The sequence below is a fragment of the Falco cherrug genome, chromosome 6, assembly GCF_023634085.1.
Source record: "Falco cherrug isolate bFalChe1 chromosome 6, bFalChe1.pri, whole genome shotgun sequence".
Taxonomy (NCBI): Eukaryota; Metazoa; Chordata; class Aves; order Falconiformes; family Falconidae; genus Falco; species Falco cherrug.
In genome coordinates this window covers 57,093,274-57,110,091 of record NC_073702.1, presented here as the reverse complement: position 1 = coordinate 57,110,091, position 16,818 = coordinate 57,093,274, and the positions used below count along the sequence as shown (strand labels likewise).

Sequence of the window (16,818 nt, the reverse complement as noted above, 5' to 3'; positions counted from 1 at the left end):
GCTCCAGGAGCCAGTTTATTGCATATCCTCCCTAGCCTAACAGGATGGCTTAAAAGCTGCCGCAAAGTTCACTGTACAAATTAGCAGAAAAGAAGTTTCCACAGTACATGTAAAGACACAAGAAAATTATGCAGCTTTTTGCTGTATTACCCTTATCTGAGTGACCTGCCTTACCCATTCACTCCTCCTATGGTCTATTGTAACCATCTCCCAGACTATGTGGAGCTGCGGGCCCACGTGTAGGCTTGGAATTGGCACTCAGGGGAGGAACAGCAGGCAAGGAGGGGTACTCACAAAAGCTCCCCTTCCAGGGTAGCTACAACTGGAACTTAATTTGATAGCAACACAAAAAAATAACTTTTCCTGAACTCCCCAAAATATAATTCCATTACTTACATTGCAATTAAAGTGCAGCAAAATCACAGTACAGAGACCTGAAAGTATTTCCAATGTTTTTCCTTCTTTCCCTGTAGGGAATTTGTATTTGCACATGACCGCAACTGCAACCCAAATTAAATATCTCCTGATCTCTCATTAAAGTCCATCAAGATGCTTTTCTTTGATTCTTTCAATGTATGCAAGAAAATTGTGGTGGGTTGACCCCAGTCAGCAGCTAAGCACCCATCCAGGTGTTTGCTCACTCCCCCTTGACATCAAGTTGATGATCTCTTCAGAGTGAAAATAGTAAAAGCAAAAGCCAGAAAACTCATGGGTTGAGATAAAGGCAGTTTAGTAAATGAAGGAAAAAGGGGACCCCCCCCGCCCCAGTGATGCAAGGGCAGTCAGTCACCACCTCCCACAAACAGACTGATGTCCAGCCAGCCTCTGAGCTATGGCCACCTTCCCATACCAACCACCCCCTCAGTTTTTATTGCTGAGCATGGCATGGTACATCATGGAATATCCTTTTGTTCTGCTGGGGTCAACTGTCCCATCTATGTCCCTTCCCAACCCCTTTTCCACCCCTAGCCTACTGGCTAGGAGTGGGGCAGCCTGGGAAAAAGAGGAGGCCCTGACACTGTGAGTAAGCTGCTGTGCAACAGCCAAAACACTACTCTGTTATCAAAGCTGGTTTAGCCACAAATCCAAAACACAATATCTTACAGGTTGCTGTGAAGAAAATCAACTCCATCTCAGCCAGATCCAACACAAAAATTTATGAACAAATGCATTGTGTTAGGTTAACCACAAAGAAAATTGTCCTAGAAGGGGCACTTCTTTCTTCACATCAAGTGCTATTCTAAAACAGCTGCCCTTTTTGCTTCCGATCTGTTTGCCACTTGGGTAAGTGCAAAACCATATAGTCAAAAATATCTATACAACCTGACTTTCTGTGAATTTAATTCTACTGTTTCCAGCTGAGCAATATTATCTTTACAATATGAAAACATATGCTTTCTCTTAATAAAGATTTGAACATGGCCACTTCAAGTCTCTCCCCTTCACTTTTGCGTTGGTGCAGTAAAGGATTATCCACACAAAACTATACGGCCAAGCTTTCTGCTGTGAGTTGGCATGGTTCCGTTGTTTTTCATGGATCAATTAACACACACTGGAGATTTTAGCCATTGTTGTCTATAATGGCTAATTTGCCTATTAAAGAGAACTGAGAGCCATCTGTGTACATGCCATAGGGATACGCCAGTGAAATGGAGACTGTAAACCCACAGAACATGACCTATGCTTGTAAGACATTTGAAGACAAGGTGTGATACCTTACCTTTGGAGCCTGTAGTACATCAGACACACCTTGCCTAGGCACTGCAAAAACAGGTTTTGGTGCAAGTGTTGTTGGCTTTTTGGGAGGCCTGGGTGGTGGATGAAGGGTTTGGTTTTCATATCTTCGCACCATATAGTATTGCTCGTCGCTGATTTCTTCCACTGTTGTCTTAGTCACAGGTGGGACGACTGTCTGGACATCTTTGCTGAGCAAATGGACTGACATGTTTAAACGATATACAGGAATCTCCCAGCTTTCCACTGGACTGCTGGCACTACTGATCAGCAGATAAGAGTCTGTGATTTCTTCTTCTAACTGCAGACCCGGCACGGCAGCCAAGATGTCTTCCTCAACAGAAAGGTCCCTCACGGACACTTTGACATTAAAAGGCAGACGAAATTCTTTGCAAATCTCAGAAAGCTGGTACCGTTTCTTGTCATGAATCACTTCCACAAAGCCACCTTCCATGTACATAGGGAGGAGCACTTTCTTGTATGTATCACTCAGTATTTGTTCACAAGCTAAAACATCTATGAGTTTCTTTCTTCCTTCATACAGAACTTCACTAGTCTGGCATTGCTGGACTAAAAATTGATCTCCAACAGAAACAGAATAAAGCTCTTTATGAGGGGAATCAAAGGCTTTAGTTGCTACAACATGAAGCTGTTCCTTTTCACTTTTTGCTATCTCTAAGTCATAGGCTGTTGGAAACTCCCGAGGTCTTCTCTTAAACTTTCCTTTGTAGCTCATAGGGATTAAAAAATGTCTTTTCGGGGAATTGCTTCTGATCTCAGAGGCTAGGACTCTTGTTGCCTGGTACTTTTTGTAGATGACGATCTCTTTCCCTGTATGCAGTAAGTTACAAGGTTTTTGGCTTCCTGAAGGCCCGTCCATTATTTCAGCAGTCATAGGAAATTCCTTGCTTGTTCTCTCAAATACATCTTCCAAAGACAGTGGCTGAAGGAAAGAGCTAATATCATAACAGTCTGTTATATCCTTGACCTCAATATCTAGATCTGAGAGGATATGAACTATGTCCTTTCGAACTGAAAAGAAAAAGAAATACATGAATTTTTATTTTCAAACTGACGTTGGAATAAAATACACATGGCCTGTTGGCCAGATACTAAAAATACCTTCCCTGGGGCATGCACGTTCATATGTAAACCAGCACAATTAATAGGGCCAATCAAAATATAATTTTTAACTTGAGATATATGGCTATCAGATATGCAGGAGACCTCACAAAGGAAAGGAGAAACAAGATAAGAATAATGTGTGCAAGTGAATAAAATTTAAAAAAAGAGGAGAGGGTAAAATATCAAGTTCACTATCTTTCTCACAGCACCTCCAAGTTTAATCAGCTGTTTATTGTATCAACTTTTACTTGAGTACAAGATGTAGTTCTGTTCCTTTATTTCACAGTAATTTATGGTTTCTCCAAAGAAATGGGGGGGGGGAACATTTTTAACAAATAAATAGCTTTTGAACCGGTTGTTAACAGATGTTGTTGCTGTGGCCAGTCTGGGAGAAATAAGTTATTCTGATATCTAATAATGAAAACATTTATAATTATTAATGTCACAGAGTCACAGATCAGTCAGGGTTGGAAGGCACCTCTGGAGATCATCTAGTCCAACCTCCTGCAAAAGCAGATTCACCTGCAGCAGGTTGAATAGAGTTATGTCCAGGTGGGTTTTGAATATCTCCAGAGGAGGCTCCACAGACTCTCTGTCACCCTCAAAGTAAAGAAGTTTTTCCTCCTGTTCAGGTGGAACTTCATGTGCTGCAGTTTGTGCCCGTTGCCCCTTGTCCTGTCACTGGGCACCACTGAAAAGAGCCCAGCCCCGTCCTCTTGATATACTTGTCCTTAAGATACTGGTATGCATTGATAAGGTCCCCCTGAGCCTTTTATTCTCCAGGCTAAACAGGCCCTGCTCTCTCAGCCTTTCCTCATAAGAAAGAGGAAATAATATCACTTTAGAAAAAAAGGCAAAACCTTTGTATAACAAAGCATAAGCTTATTGTTAATGAATGAAGAAATTTCTGCTATGATGGCCCTCTGTGGAAGTCTTACATCTTTTTCTGTGGCACCTGGTTTTATTCACTATCAGAACCATGCCATTGCATTTAACAGTCTGACAGGGAGCAACAACTTTTTTATCACAACCAAACCTGCAAAATTTTGTATGTAAAACTTCCAAGCACAAATCTGACTATGCAATTAAGACTTGTTTAAGAATCTGGCTCCAAATCAGTGACATCACAGATCACTGACCAGGGCAGTAAGATTTAACAAGCAAATAATATTTAAGGACTCTCTTCAGTTAGACTTATTCTGCATAGACCCGCGCACAAGGATAGTATATCCTGGATTCACACTTCTTTGTAGCAGGACATACCAATATTTTACGCTTAAAAGTCAGTATCAGTTGTATTTTATGACAGATTTTTATAAGTGATTCAGGATCTGTTTATTCCAGCTCTGCTTTTATCCTATTGGACACCTTCAGGTGACAAGCATCTTTAGTACACAAGGGAAGCCAATAAAGGAGGAATAACTAGTGAAAATGAAAGTTTTCTATGGGTGTTTGAGGGAGTTTCACACACATAATTTGTGCATTATTAAGAATGAGAAGTATAGAGGCTTCCTGCACACAGCCTGTGAAAATGTAGTTTGCTATCCCTCTTATCAGGAATCTTTTTTATTGAATCATGGATAGTATTTCTTATATTTTTGCTTGTGTCTATTTATAGGTCTTCTAAAAATGGTGAAAATCTGTTTTTCATGGTCCACAAGAAAATAGTTAATGATGTACCATGAAGCCTACTTTTCAAGTTTGCATTAAATAATTATTTAGGACATATTTAATGCTGCTTAAATGTTGAACGCACTGTGAAACAGAAAATGAAATCAACAAATGCAACTTTTACTGGAATATCTGGAAGACAAGTGAATACCAAACATTTCTGAACCTTCAGAAAGCTTTTTAGAAACATTGAATTCTTATTGATTCTACACAGATATCTAAGTAGGCATAGGAATACACACCTAAGTGAACCCAGCTTCAGGAGATGGGCTAGATTCCTGAATGTAGCTAGTGTTGTAGAAAACAAAGTATTTTATCTTGCAAGGTATACTTTCCGAACTCATACATTAAATTGCATAGCAAGCACAGCTGAATGTCTCATGATAAGCATTTAACAGCTATAGTGTATTGTGCTAACAGTCTTTATCCACTTTTACTTCTTTCTCTTTTATCCATTTACTTACAACAATCATCAGAGAAAGCTCGACTGTGAAAAGATTTCTTGCTTGATATCCCCATGAATGGCATATTTCTGTTAGGATTTCACTTCTATGGAGCTCATTGGTTTGCTTCTAGTAAATGTAACAGACAACAAAACCTTCCCAAGAGTTAAGCTCCTATCCTGCAAACTTTTAACAGGATGGTTGCATCACAAGTAGAATTGCATCACATTTCCAGCTACTGCCTAGGCTGTCCTCAAGCAAGGTCAAACATTTTAGCTTAAGTTTTTTTGCTTAGGTAGATATCTCAGTTCAGAGAGGGTTATGCTACACATGCACACACGGGTTATTACTGCAGCTCGGCTATTCAAGCCACCATAACTCAGGAGCCTTCCACTGTGTATCTTTACTCTTGCACACCTTCTAATTTTATTCCCATGACTAATTTCACAACCAGGTTTAAAGTAAGACATAGTTATAGACATTGTTAAGAACAGTATCCAGCAGGTTCAATGTTTTGGTGGAACAACCAGAACAGTGTTAATGTGACATGGAAAAAATAATTTATTTACATATTAATCAAAACTGATAACACAAATTACACCTTTTAAATATATTGGTTTTCTAATATCTTCCTGTTTCCTCAAACCTAGGAGTTTCAGAAATTATCCATGAGTCTTTTCTGTTTATATTCTATTGCTATTTTTTTCTGCAATAGAGTAAAAAAAATATGAGTTTGCTTTCTCCTGAAAAATAAACAGTAGTTGAGTGTGTTACAACATGTATATCTATATGCTTTTTCTACCTCCTAGCCATAACCATAAATGATCAAGTGGCTTTTCTGTGGCCAAAGTCTGAGAAACAGAATCTGAGAACTGAACAGAATTCCTAAGCTGCACTTTTTCACTATGCAATATATTTTATTTGCAATAATGACTTAAATGTAGTGGTTAATAAAATGGCAACAGAAAGAAATGCAAGGTAACTATATGAATTAACAGATGATAAAGGAATAAAAAAGGGAATATTATTTTTCTTTTTCTTCATCTTGAAACTAGCATCAGTGGCAAATACAGATCAGGAATCCTTGACCAAACCGAATCTTTCCTGACTATTTTAAGCAAGTTTTGTGTCTTTAAGGGGACTTTGTTATACTGAGTTTAACAGAACATTGACTTTGATTCCTACTTACATTTCATTACTGCCTGCACTTCATAGACAGGTGTGAGAATCAAGCAGCCATCAAAATTCTCAGGAAGTGGATTAGAGGAGTCCCATATGTGTAAAGTATTGGAAAGTTTGACAATCCGGTCTCTGGACTTAGGGATTTTCCATTCTGCAATCTCTTTTAGGGTGTATATCTGGTCATCTTCACACTCATAGAATTTTCCTTCTTGTGAAAGGGGCAAAGTAAATGAATGAGACTGGTTATTTCTGACTATGCCACAGTTCACAGACATCGTTCCATTGACCTCTTCCACTGAGTTGAAGGTGATCTGCTCACCGTGTTTGATAGTGAGGTTTGTCAGTTTTATATCCTCAGGGCTGTAGAAACACGGATGGCCAAATCTTGTTGGCCCAATAAAGACTTTTGTTGTAATTTCTTCAATGCTGACATATGGAGTTTTATCTGCCACAACTTTATAAAGACCTAAGAATAGAAAACTTGCATTATAAAAAGGGAAACATACAAAGCAAGCCATGACAAATTTTTAGACTGTGAATGCAATAAAAATGGGGAGCAAAGCACATCAAACAATTCATAGCTGATAGTTTGGTTGCTAGAAATGTGACTCTACGAAGATAAAATCAACTATGTGATACAATGTATAGGTGGCTGGAATTAGCCCTTTCTACTCTGCATCTAATTTCTGACATCCAACATTTTTATGTCCACGTTAACATTTTTCTTTACCACACAAAAAAGAAAAATCATCTTAAATTCTTACCTGTTCCTCTCAGGAAAACAACCCTTAAGAAATAATTGCAGACATGGTATGAAGAAGAGCAAGACTACTGTTATCAGTGAAATGCAGGATGTTTCTGCCTAAACATCAGTGCTATATATCTTCCACACACAAGACTGGGGATTCCTAGACCAAGTATATTTAAATATACACCACAAAAGAAAAAGTAGCACCTACAGATAAGAATGAGCAAAAGAAGTAGTTTTTAGCATATCTGATAGTCCAGACCACCAGATGGAGTAATTCAAAGTTTGGGTGTTGTAGCACTCTGGCCATCGCAAGGCAATTAAGGTGGTCAAGTTCTACAAGGCAGAAGCTGCATCTGAGCTTCCCTATCCCCTAGGGACATGATTATTTCATGTTAATCATGCCCCTTGGAGCTGTCTCATTAGGAGTTCACATCACAAGAAAAACGTGTACATTTCTACGTTTGCGTAAGTGTTTTCATAGCAGAAGATGAAGTGGATGGTTTAGAGGACTAAACAGTAGGGTTTAGCTGAACTGTGTGATTCAGCTGTCTTCTTCCCAAGGCACAGCAGTGTGAATGCTGCCTCAAGGAATTACGCGCAGTTTCCTGGGATAGGCATTGACTAAGGCTTGCTTCCCAGTGAACGTAACTGAATGTAGAGGTTATTTTTAGGCCAGGTTTGCTAGCCACAAATTAATCAGTAGCTACAGTGGCAAAGAAGCCAAGCTCCCTGGGAGATACAATGCCTTTTTGCCTTCCTTCCCCTGAAGCCAACTAGCAGAAATCCTACGTCCCTGCTGTCCCACACTCCTGCCTCCCCTGGCCCACACAAAGGGCACTGTGTCTCTGTGGTAAAGGAATACTCCCACCTTGCCAGTTATGGAGAAGGCACGGGATAGACACGCAAGGAGTGCTGCTTGGCAGCACTAGAAACTCTTTCATGGCAGCTCCGCTTCCCATGAGTGGTTCCTGCCATGTCTGCAGGGGTTTATGTGTCCCATTCAACTTCCCCCAGTGATTCAGTGTGGGAACCGAGCCCACACTGGCTATGGCTCTCTTCTTGTGGGAACCAGACTGTAAGGAAGACCCAGCAGATACCCGGCTCTCAGGAAGGTGGGATTCTGCCAGAACACAGTTCCTGCTGGATGCTGAAAAGACACTCACTCCCTTCTCTAGGCCTCCCCTGACTGTGGGATTGTTTAACAAATTAGAGTGGGGGATTGCTTCCATTAAAAATAACCTCCAAATTGCTTATTTTCTCCTATACCTTTTCCCTTACTAACTTTCACCACTGACCACAATCAACACAACGGAGGGGCCTGCATGGAAGCAGGGGTTCCTTAAGATTGTATCCTTTAAAAAGTATATATCAAAGCATTCCCCTCTCCACAAAGCCATATTTTTTTTGGCCACAGATTACTGTGGTTCTGGCTTCACTGTAACACAACCTGCTGCTTTAACTTCACAGCTTTAACACCCTTCTTGTTACAGGAGATATTATTAAGATTCTGTCTGTTGAGTAGCTTTTTACTGAATTTATCACCAGATTATGCATGTTTGGTTCTAGGTATCCTGTAATGCCACTAGTAACTGTGGGAACTAACAGCTCTGAGGGCTTGTCAGCAGCCTAAACAGTAATAGTCTATTTGATCTACTGCAGAAATAGTCACTAGTTGTGCCTATGTAACTGCTTTCTGCAGTCTGTTCCTTCACAGTTGTGCATATGACAGCTAGCTTTTCCTCTGTGAAATTAGTACCTTTTTGCAAATACATCCTCTATGTATTATGTCCTCACTGCAGCACTGTGGGAAAGTCTCCAGGCTTTTTTTCTTGTCTGCAAGGAAGCCACATCCATGAATGTAGCTGCTCAAGTACAAAGTACAATTTCAACGCACCTCTTATTTACTAGTATTTACAATGTTCCTCACAGCCCTTTCTAACACAATTATTAAGGAAGTTAGCTACCGCAGTCCTAATCACCACTGGAGCTGTCAGTGCAGATCAAGACAAACTGGTTCACCAGCATTTAGAAAACATCACAGTGACAAGGCAGCAACGACAAACTGAAATTGCGGAAAAGACAGCATCCCCCAAACAGCGTTCTGGTGTCATGCTTTGCAAGCACAAGATGGGCATCGTCTTCTGGCAGTGCTGGGAAAAAGCAAATAGGAATATTCTTCATTAAAAAATGTATTCAAACTACATATGATGTATCCCAAGGGCAATAACTATGTTTACCCATCTGTGACACAGGAGCACATGTACTGCCCCTAGAAAACATCCAGAATTGCATTAAAAAGCCTTCATAAACTATGTCAAAAAAGCCTTCTTAGTTGAAAATACAACAAAATGGCAATGTACAGCTATGATAAATATTCTTCTCTTCTATGAGTTTGACAGTAGACTCAGGCTCTACTAATTTTGCTGGGACTATGGAGCTATCTGAAAGCCAGTTATTGCGGCAACAAACTGATGAGCATCCTGTGTTGGAAAGCAGGTTTTACATGGAAGCATAATTACAAGATCTCATACAAAATGAGACAACTGATTTTCCCCATGGGCCCAGGCAGACTGATTTTGTCGGAGTTGGGAGCAGAAAAGTCTTCACCTTCCATTCTGCTGGTTTTCTTAATTTCGGTAACAGAATGCTTGCATAGCCAACTAAAAAGCCATGTGGCCTTGCGTGCTTAGCTTCTGTATTGATGATACTCGAAGCAGGGGCATGCTTATGAGTATGTTAAGTTCCATATGCTTCTTTCTATACAGAAAATAGGTGAATATATAAAAAGTTGTTTTGGTATGATGGGTGAAAACCACTGTGGGTCCTATTTAACTGCCATAATCTGCCATGGTATTTTCTCATAAATGGTCTCCTTGCTATGATATATATTTAAAAGAACCCAAAAAAGAAAACCCAAAACACAAACCCCAAACAATATTTTCTGGAACCATTCAGAACCTTACTAAAATCAATATGAATCAAGTTACAAACCCAAATGTTTTCCAAACCTAAGACAGCAAGGAAATATCTAGAGTAGGAGACGTATGGTAAGTTTGAGATGCTAAAGTTTGGACATTTTGAGGTCAAACACAAATATTTTTGTACTTTTTCATAAATCATAAAGTGACTGATTTAAATTCACTCAGACTTCTCTAAGAGAGCTTGATGGACTACTGGGGAGAAAGACAGATGGCAATAGCAAACCTGGAAAAAAGTCCATCTGGTTTACTGAGAGCTGGCATTATGGCTCATAGATGCACTTTCTAAGTGTAATCTGGTCTACAACCAAAGGGCACTGATGCCCAATAGTTTTGGGGAAAATTTCAGATAGAGACAAGAATAACTATGCATACATAATTATTACAGGAATGTATAATACTTGTCACACTCAATGAACCCTCTGCACCTAGGGGTATATCTCTAGGTGAAGTGTCTACCTAGCCATAATTTGGTAATCAGTAAGCCCCAAGCCTAATCAGCCCATCATTTCCAAGAAAAGTTTGAGGCATTGACATACACATTGCTAGAGAGAGAGGATTTGGGACTCTGAATCGTTATGGGCGAAAAAATATAGCCCAAGGATCACCCATTTAATGCTGAGGAAAGCATGTTTTGACAGATGTTTTTACCACCTTTTTACAGAACAGTATATTCAGCTCTCTTTTTTTAACGGTTATGGACTGATAAAGTATACTTCCCTGTAGCTTTATAAACTGTGCATTGTTAGTCTTAAGAGTCCTGAAGGAAAGGAGTATCCTTTTCATTATTATTTTTTTCCTCTTTTCCCCACAGAAAACTGAGAAAGCCGGTAGTTAGGCTCACCTAGTATACCAGCAAGTAGCCTTCAAGGAAGAAAAACAGCAGAAAGATCTTGTCCTGGTTTACAGCTGAGATAGAGTTAATTTTCTTCTCAGTAGCTGGTACAATGCTGTGTTTTGGATTTAGTACAAGAATAATATTGATAACACACTGACATTTTAGTTGTTGCTAAGTAGTACTTACTCTAGATCAAGGACTTTTCAGTTTCCCATGCTCTGCCAGTGAGAAGGGAGGGAACAGATCCAGGACAGCTGACCTCAACTACCAAAGGGATATTCCATACCACAGAATGTCATGCTCAGTATATAATCTGGGGGAGTTTGCCAGGTGTAGAGGAATTGTAGAGGACTGAAGGCAGGTTAATTAACAGTGATAATATACAGCTGTGGGCTGGCATCAGGGGCAGTGGGTTGGCTGACGTGGATAAGGTGCAGCTGTGGCTGGTTCCTGCTAAGTAGTTAAATGGCTCTAAGGGGCATGAAAAAGGAGCACTGGATGAAGAAAGGCCTGGGGGAAGCAGAGGGAGCCCACACCCTGGACGAAGGAGAGGCTGTGGGAGAAGAAGGAGGCCTGGATGAGGAGAGGCTGGCTGGAAGAGGAGCCTGGAGAAGAAGAATCCAGATGCAACAGAGGCAAGAACAGGGTGGACTGGCCTGAAGAGGATGAAGAAACAGCATGGACAGTAGATGAACTTTTGAAACCTTATGGGGTATTGGTGGCTGCACTGAGGCAAGGTGTGGGAGCTACTTATTGAAGTTAACCTGGTGTGGGATGGTAAAAGCCTTGTTGTAGCTGGGTAGTTTTGATAGTGCTGTGACAGCTGGGAGCTGCTGATTGCTTCTTGGGTGACTGGCTGGGCATTGGTCAGCAGGTGGTGAGAAACTGTATTGTACATCCCTTGGGTCTTTTCCCCTTGGGTTTTATTCCTATCTCTTTCTCTTCCCTTTTCATTACAATTATTTTTGTTATTATTACTGTTATATTTTTTCAATTATTAAATTGGTCTTATCTTAATGCATGAGTCTTACCTTTTTCCCTGATTCTCCTCCCCAGCCCACTGAGGGGGCTGGGGAGAGTAAACAAGCAGCTGCATGGTACTTAGTTACCAGCTGGGGTTAAACCATGACAACCTTCTGTCCCTGACTAGCAGTTTCTGTTCCCCAAAGTAATGCAAAAGACAGGGAAGAGCTCAGTTCCCAACTTCTTTGGAGCTGACTAGATTGCTACTCTTCTCTTTCCCTTACCTGTACCATGCACTCTGCTACCTCCTCTGCTCCAGCATCCTCCTCTTCCCCACCCTGCCCCAAAGGCCCTCTCTCCATCTCCTATCCTGATGAGCCTTCTAGCACTTAACCCCTATTCCTCCATGTATGTGCTGCATGGCCACAGGCAAGTGTCTTGTCTTGTGGCTCGCAGAGGCTGAGATCTCAAAGGGACAGTTGTGCTCAGCTATGTGTCTGTCAGACCATGTAGGAATGAGCAGCAGCAGCTGCCAGGGACCCCCTGAGAACAGGGACAGTCCAGCAATACTTTGGCAGAAGAAGGAATATAACAGAGCAACATGAAAAACTGTGCTGGCACACAGTTCAGGTGTTGTGCAAATTATCTGTCTGCTAACTTGTTAGTGAAAATTGTGGTTCAAAAGGCTGTTACACGTAGCCATTTTACCCAGTGTATGAGCATAGAAAGAACAGCCTGGCCCTCCGAGGCATGAAAAAGAACAAATTAGAATGAGGATCAAATGAAATAATACAGTGAACTTGCGGTTGCAGTGGTTTCTCTAATGCAAAGGGCAGATTAGGCTTTTATCAAGGATGTGATTTGCCAGAGCAGGAAAAAAAAGAATTCTGTAGACTGCAAATGCATTCAAAAAGACAAAGGGTAAGGCTCATTTAAAGCCAGTGAGCCCAGTTCTTCACTTGCAGAGATGCTGTCCCCAGAGTAACCTAAATAGAAGCGTTACTTACTTATGCCAGTATGCACATGGTGAAAGGATACATGAGCCCATCACATGCAAATGATAACTCACAAGAGAGAAAATGGAAAATAACATCAAAGCAACAGATTTCTTTGCATCAATGCTGACAAGAGAGTGCTGTACATGCAATGTAAATACAGTGCCAGCCTCCTAGAGACCTGTGAATATTTTTATTGAAGTAAGTCAATGGCAGTGTGAAAAAGATCATCTGCGGTTTGGTTCTGTGCTTTGTTCTGGAGACAGGGGCAAACCAGCAATGCTCTAATATGATGTTTCATTCAGAGCTTAGCATGTGTATGTAATAAAGTGAAAAGGAAGAAGGTTGAGAAAAAGCAGACAGGGACATCTTGACTTTTTGTAAAGCAGAATCATTCTTTGCTAAGAACTGAATTAGAGAAATGACATTTACATCTTACAAAAAAGCTCTGGAATGTGTAAGAGTACATAAAAAGAGAGAAACGAGAGTAGTGGTCCCTGTTGGGCTAATAAGAAGTGTTGTTATGCCCCTTTTCAGTGCTGATGTGCAGTAATACATGTCATATAGAGGATGATAATGATAAATTTCAGTGAAATGAACTCCGAGTTTATTTTTCTAGTGAAAAAACCCTAGTTTTCTAGAACAGTGGTTGGGAAAGTTCATAAGAATGCATACAAATTGTAGCAATTAGACCGAATTTGAAAATGTGTTCAGTAGGGCAACAACATTCACGTGCCAGGTTGTAAAACTGATCACTTGAATACAAACAAATCCAGATTCAAGCACCCGAAATCACAAGTCATTGTGTTTTAAAAATCGGGAGATTCAACATTAATAAATATAGGATTATTTTTATCACTCAGTTGTGTTGGATATTTTAGGCTTAAAATGTTAAGTCATCTGCCAATCAAGATTTAGAATATTACTTCCTATATGTGTAAATATTTTAGAGGTAGAAGAAATTTTAATAATAGCAAAGAAGCTTGGATTTCAAGAAAAATACCAAGTATCTTGAGAGTTCACAGTACAGCAGTACTTCAATATCTCTAGATAGCCATAGATAATTAAAATGTCTTTGATCGCTACATTTGGGCCCTACTAGCACTTGAAAATGGCATTCCAAAAAAGTCTTTTAATAAGTGGTCATACAAATGGTTCTGATTCAGTGAGTAAGAAAAACATGAAAGTAAATTGAGGATCTTCTGGGGAAAAGAAAAAGATATATAGGACTGTTTCAGAGAGAAATCTGTATTTTGGAGATGGAAAATGAAGGCATGGTAGAAGGTATTTTCCTGTGGAATTCAGATGAAACATCGCATTCCCATGTGCTTTGACATTTTATTTGCTTCAAGAAGTGTGTCTTGTCTCCCTCTGCAGAAAAAGCACGTACCAGTTTGGGCAGTGGTATAACCTAATATATATTTTATGCATGTGCACAGATTCTCATATGCCCAGCAATATGTTAGAAGAACATCTATGAGGTTACTAAGTCAAGCACTCAAACACTAGAAAACACTCATATTATGTTTCCCTGTGCAGTGTCATTTTAACCTCCCATGTGCTTACAGTACAATACAGTGTCAATTAAGTGTTTACATTCTGCTTTATCTACAAAACTGTAGTCTCATTCAGTGCATTAGCTAGACTGCTGGCCAAAGTGAGTTCTGGATGCAGTCTCTTGAGGGCTGCTGTGTCCTGTGTGTGCTCTGTCCCAGTGTTTCCTACTGTACAGGCTCCCTCCCACATCCCACTGGCCTCCTCATGCTATTTTCCAGCCCGCTCCTCTCCTTTCCCTGAGGGGCTCCCATTACCTCTGCTGCCTGCAAGAATCCCAGCATAGGAATTGCCCTACGTATTTATTTCTGTGTGAGTGTAGTCCTGCTCTGGTGCCAGTAACCACCTCCACCAACAACTCCAGTCCCTGATCTTTGCATGTCAAATCTTCATGCTTCTGCCCTGCTCTGAGGTCCAGTCTTTTTCTATCAGTTTCCTAACCTAGACATGGATAATCACAGTCCAGCACTTTTCCCTCTGCACTCCAATCACTTCCCTATTTAACACAGCTGGGCCCTAACAGCAGAGGAATTGAGATGAGAGCAGAACTGAAAAATGAATAAATATGACATGTGATGAACTAGGTACAGTGCTTGGTAAGCTCTCCCTAACAAGGCCACACGAACAGAGGAAGATCTGTTTCAAATAACAAGTCAGTACCACACGCCAGGTTTCAAGACCAATATAAGAATATTTTTGGACTTCTCTGTGGAACAACTGAAGTGTTTTTTAATCAGAAAACCACATCCATTTTCCTCTAATACTTCTTCCAGGCACAGAGCAGCCACTTTGGCCACTGGAATGAAAATAAATCATTAAAATAAAAACAAAATGTAAGAAAGCATTAAAAATGTTTTATAACCAAAATAATAAAATAAAAATATAGTAATAATAAAGAAATTTTAGTCTGTGCACACAGAAAGGAAGATTTCAGCTCAGACAAGGTTCTGCAAAGTCGTAAGAACTGAAAAGAAGATTTTTGTAGTAATTCTTACACAGTGACCTCAAATATAGAAAGCATTACTACCAAACACTATAACATTAATAATTTCTATCCAGGCTTGAAAAGAACCGTAAAAGTTGAAATTTACGAATGAGTTCATTGTGTCCTGTGCCATCTGATAAAGTTGTATCCTTGACAGCTGAGTTGTAACGTCGAAAAAATATAAATCAAGACAGCAAATCAGTATAATTAACAAAGGTGATTACTCAGGGTTATGATTCCTCAAAAACACGTATTGATGAAATACTGTACCAGGAAAATTTAGTGGTAATTCCACTTTGGCTGAAAACCGGCTGACTTCATTATTCTCACAGATACTTGCTATGAGCTTATTAATTTTGAAGCCAATAACTTTAATGACTTCTCCTGTTGACAGGCAGCATTCATTTCCAAACATTTCATAGATGGAGCCTGAAAAGGAATACAAAAGGAAAGAAAAGCATTATTTGGCTTTTTCTCACTTTGTCAAGTGTCTTTACCTCTTTGAATGAAAGCAAAAAATACTTAAAATAAGTTATGTGAAATAATATTTATCTGTGATAACTAACCTAATTTTCATTTCTTCCTTAGTGTCATGAGAAAATCCATCTTGTGGCTTCAGTGATCTCTAGGTCAGCTCTGTGTGTACACTGTTCTTTGATTCATGTAAGGAGAAAGTCTGAAAAACCTGCATTTCCAAGCTTTAGACCAAAACAGAATGAGGTAGAGCATAGGTTCACCTGGGTCATCAGGAGCTGCCTCCTGAAATCAGCAGGCAGTGGAACTTGGGCAGGAAAGGTGCAGGGCATAATATATCCCATAGGAAACAACAGACTGTATCAGAAGACAAAAACCAATAGACCTTAGAAGGTGCCCAGGGAGAAGCCAGGAGGCATCAAAGTGCAACCAGCATTTGAGCTTTCTGTAGGAACAGAAAACCTGAAGAATTGAAAACCTGAAGAATAAGAAATTGGAAAACTGGCAAATTAACAGTGGTAATCCCTGCCCCATACTGAAACAAGCCTACTGATTCTGACCCAGCAGCAAAAAAATTTGGTTTTTGTCTGTGATGTTCAGAAGTTTGAGAGCAGGAACAAGGCAATCCAATCAAGTATTTCAGAGCTTCCCCAGCAAAACCTGGGACTGCAGCTTGCCCTGCCAAAAAGAACTCTCCCTTCTCCATTCTAGCTGTGGTTAGTCTCTGCTGTTTCGGAAGTGGGGGCAGGGGGAGAAGAACAAAGCAAAACCAAACCAAAAGCCAAGCTGTGCAGAAGGAAAATGCATCCTGGTTGCTGCAGGAGGTTAGCAGCAGCTTTGAGGCATGGGATCAACTAACTATATATAAAGGCAGAGCAGCCTACAAATGGTGTTCCATTTGTAGGTAGAATTGCATTGAGCCCAGAAAATCAGAATGTTGATTTTAATGATAGCTGCTGCTCTTGCAATACCGTGCAGTTCATTCCAAGAACTTATCGAGCCTGGTCCTGAAGTGACGTGGAAGTACAGAAGTACCCTTTCTGGAATCCCGTCTCAGAATTTCATTTCCCTTGTGGTGAGAAACCTTATTCTCATTTCCTCTCCCAGTGTATTGGTGGGTGTATT

The 16,818-nt window shown here is 40.2% G+C and overlaps 1 protein-coding gene across 6 annotated transcripts in view; it reads right to left on the bottom strand.

Moving 5' to 3' along the window:
• The window catches only part of THEMIS (thymocyte selection associated), an 84,568-nt gene that overhangs the window by 53,169 nt on the left and 14,581 nt on the right, over positions 1 to 16,818 (bottom strand). For 5 of the 6 annotated variants that reach the window (XM_055714204.1, XM_055714208.1, XM_055714207.1 and 2 more), the window contains exons 2-4: positions 15,490 to 15,648; positions 6,163 to 6,621; positions 1,721 to 2,766 (exon numbers count right to left, since the gene is read on the bottom strand). In XM_055714204.1, coding sequence (XP_055570179.1) covers positions 1,721 to 2,766; positions 6,163 to 6,621; positions 15,490 to 15,648 — 1,664 coding nt within the window. The remainder of the gene's footprint in view (positions 1 to 1,720; positions 2,767 to 6,162; positions 6,622 to 15,489; positions 15,649 to 16,818) is intronic. The other variant, XM_055714205.1, reaches the window with a different exon arrangement.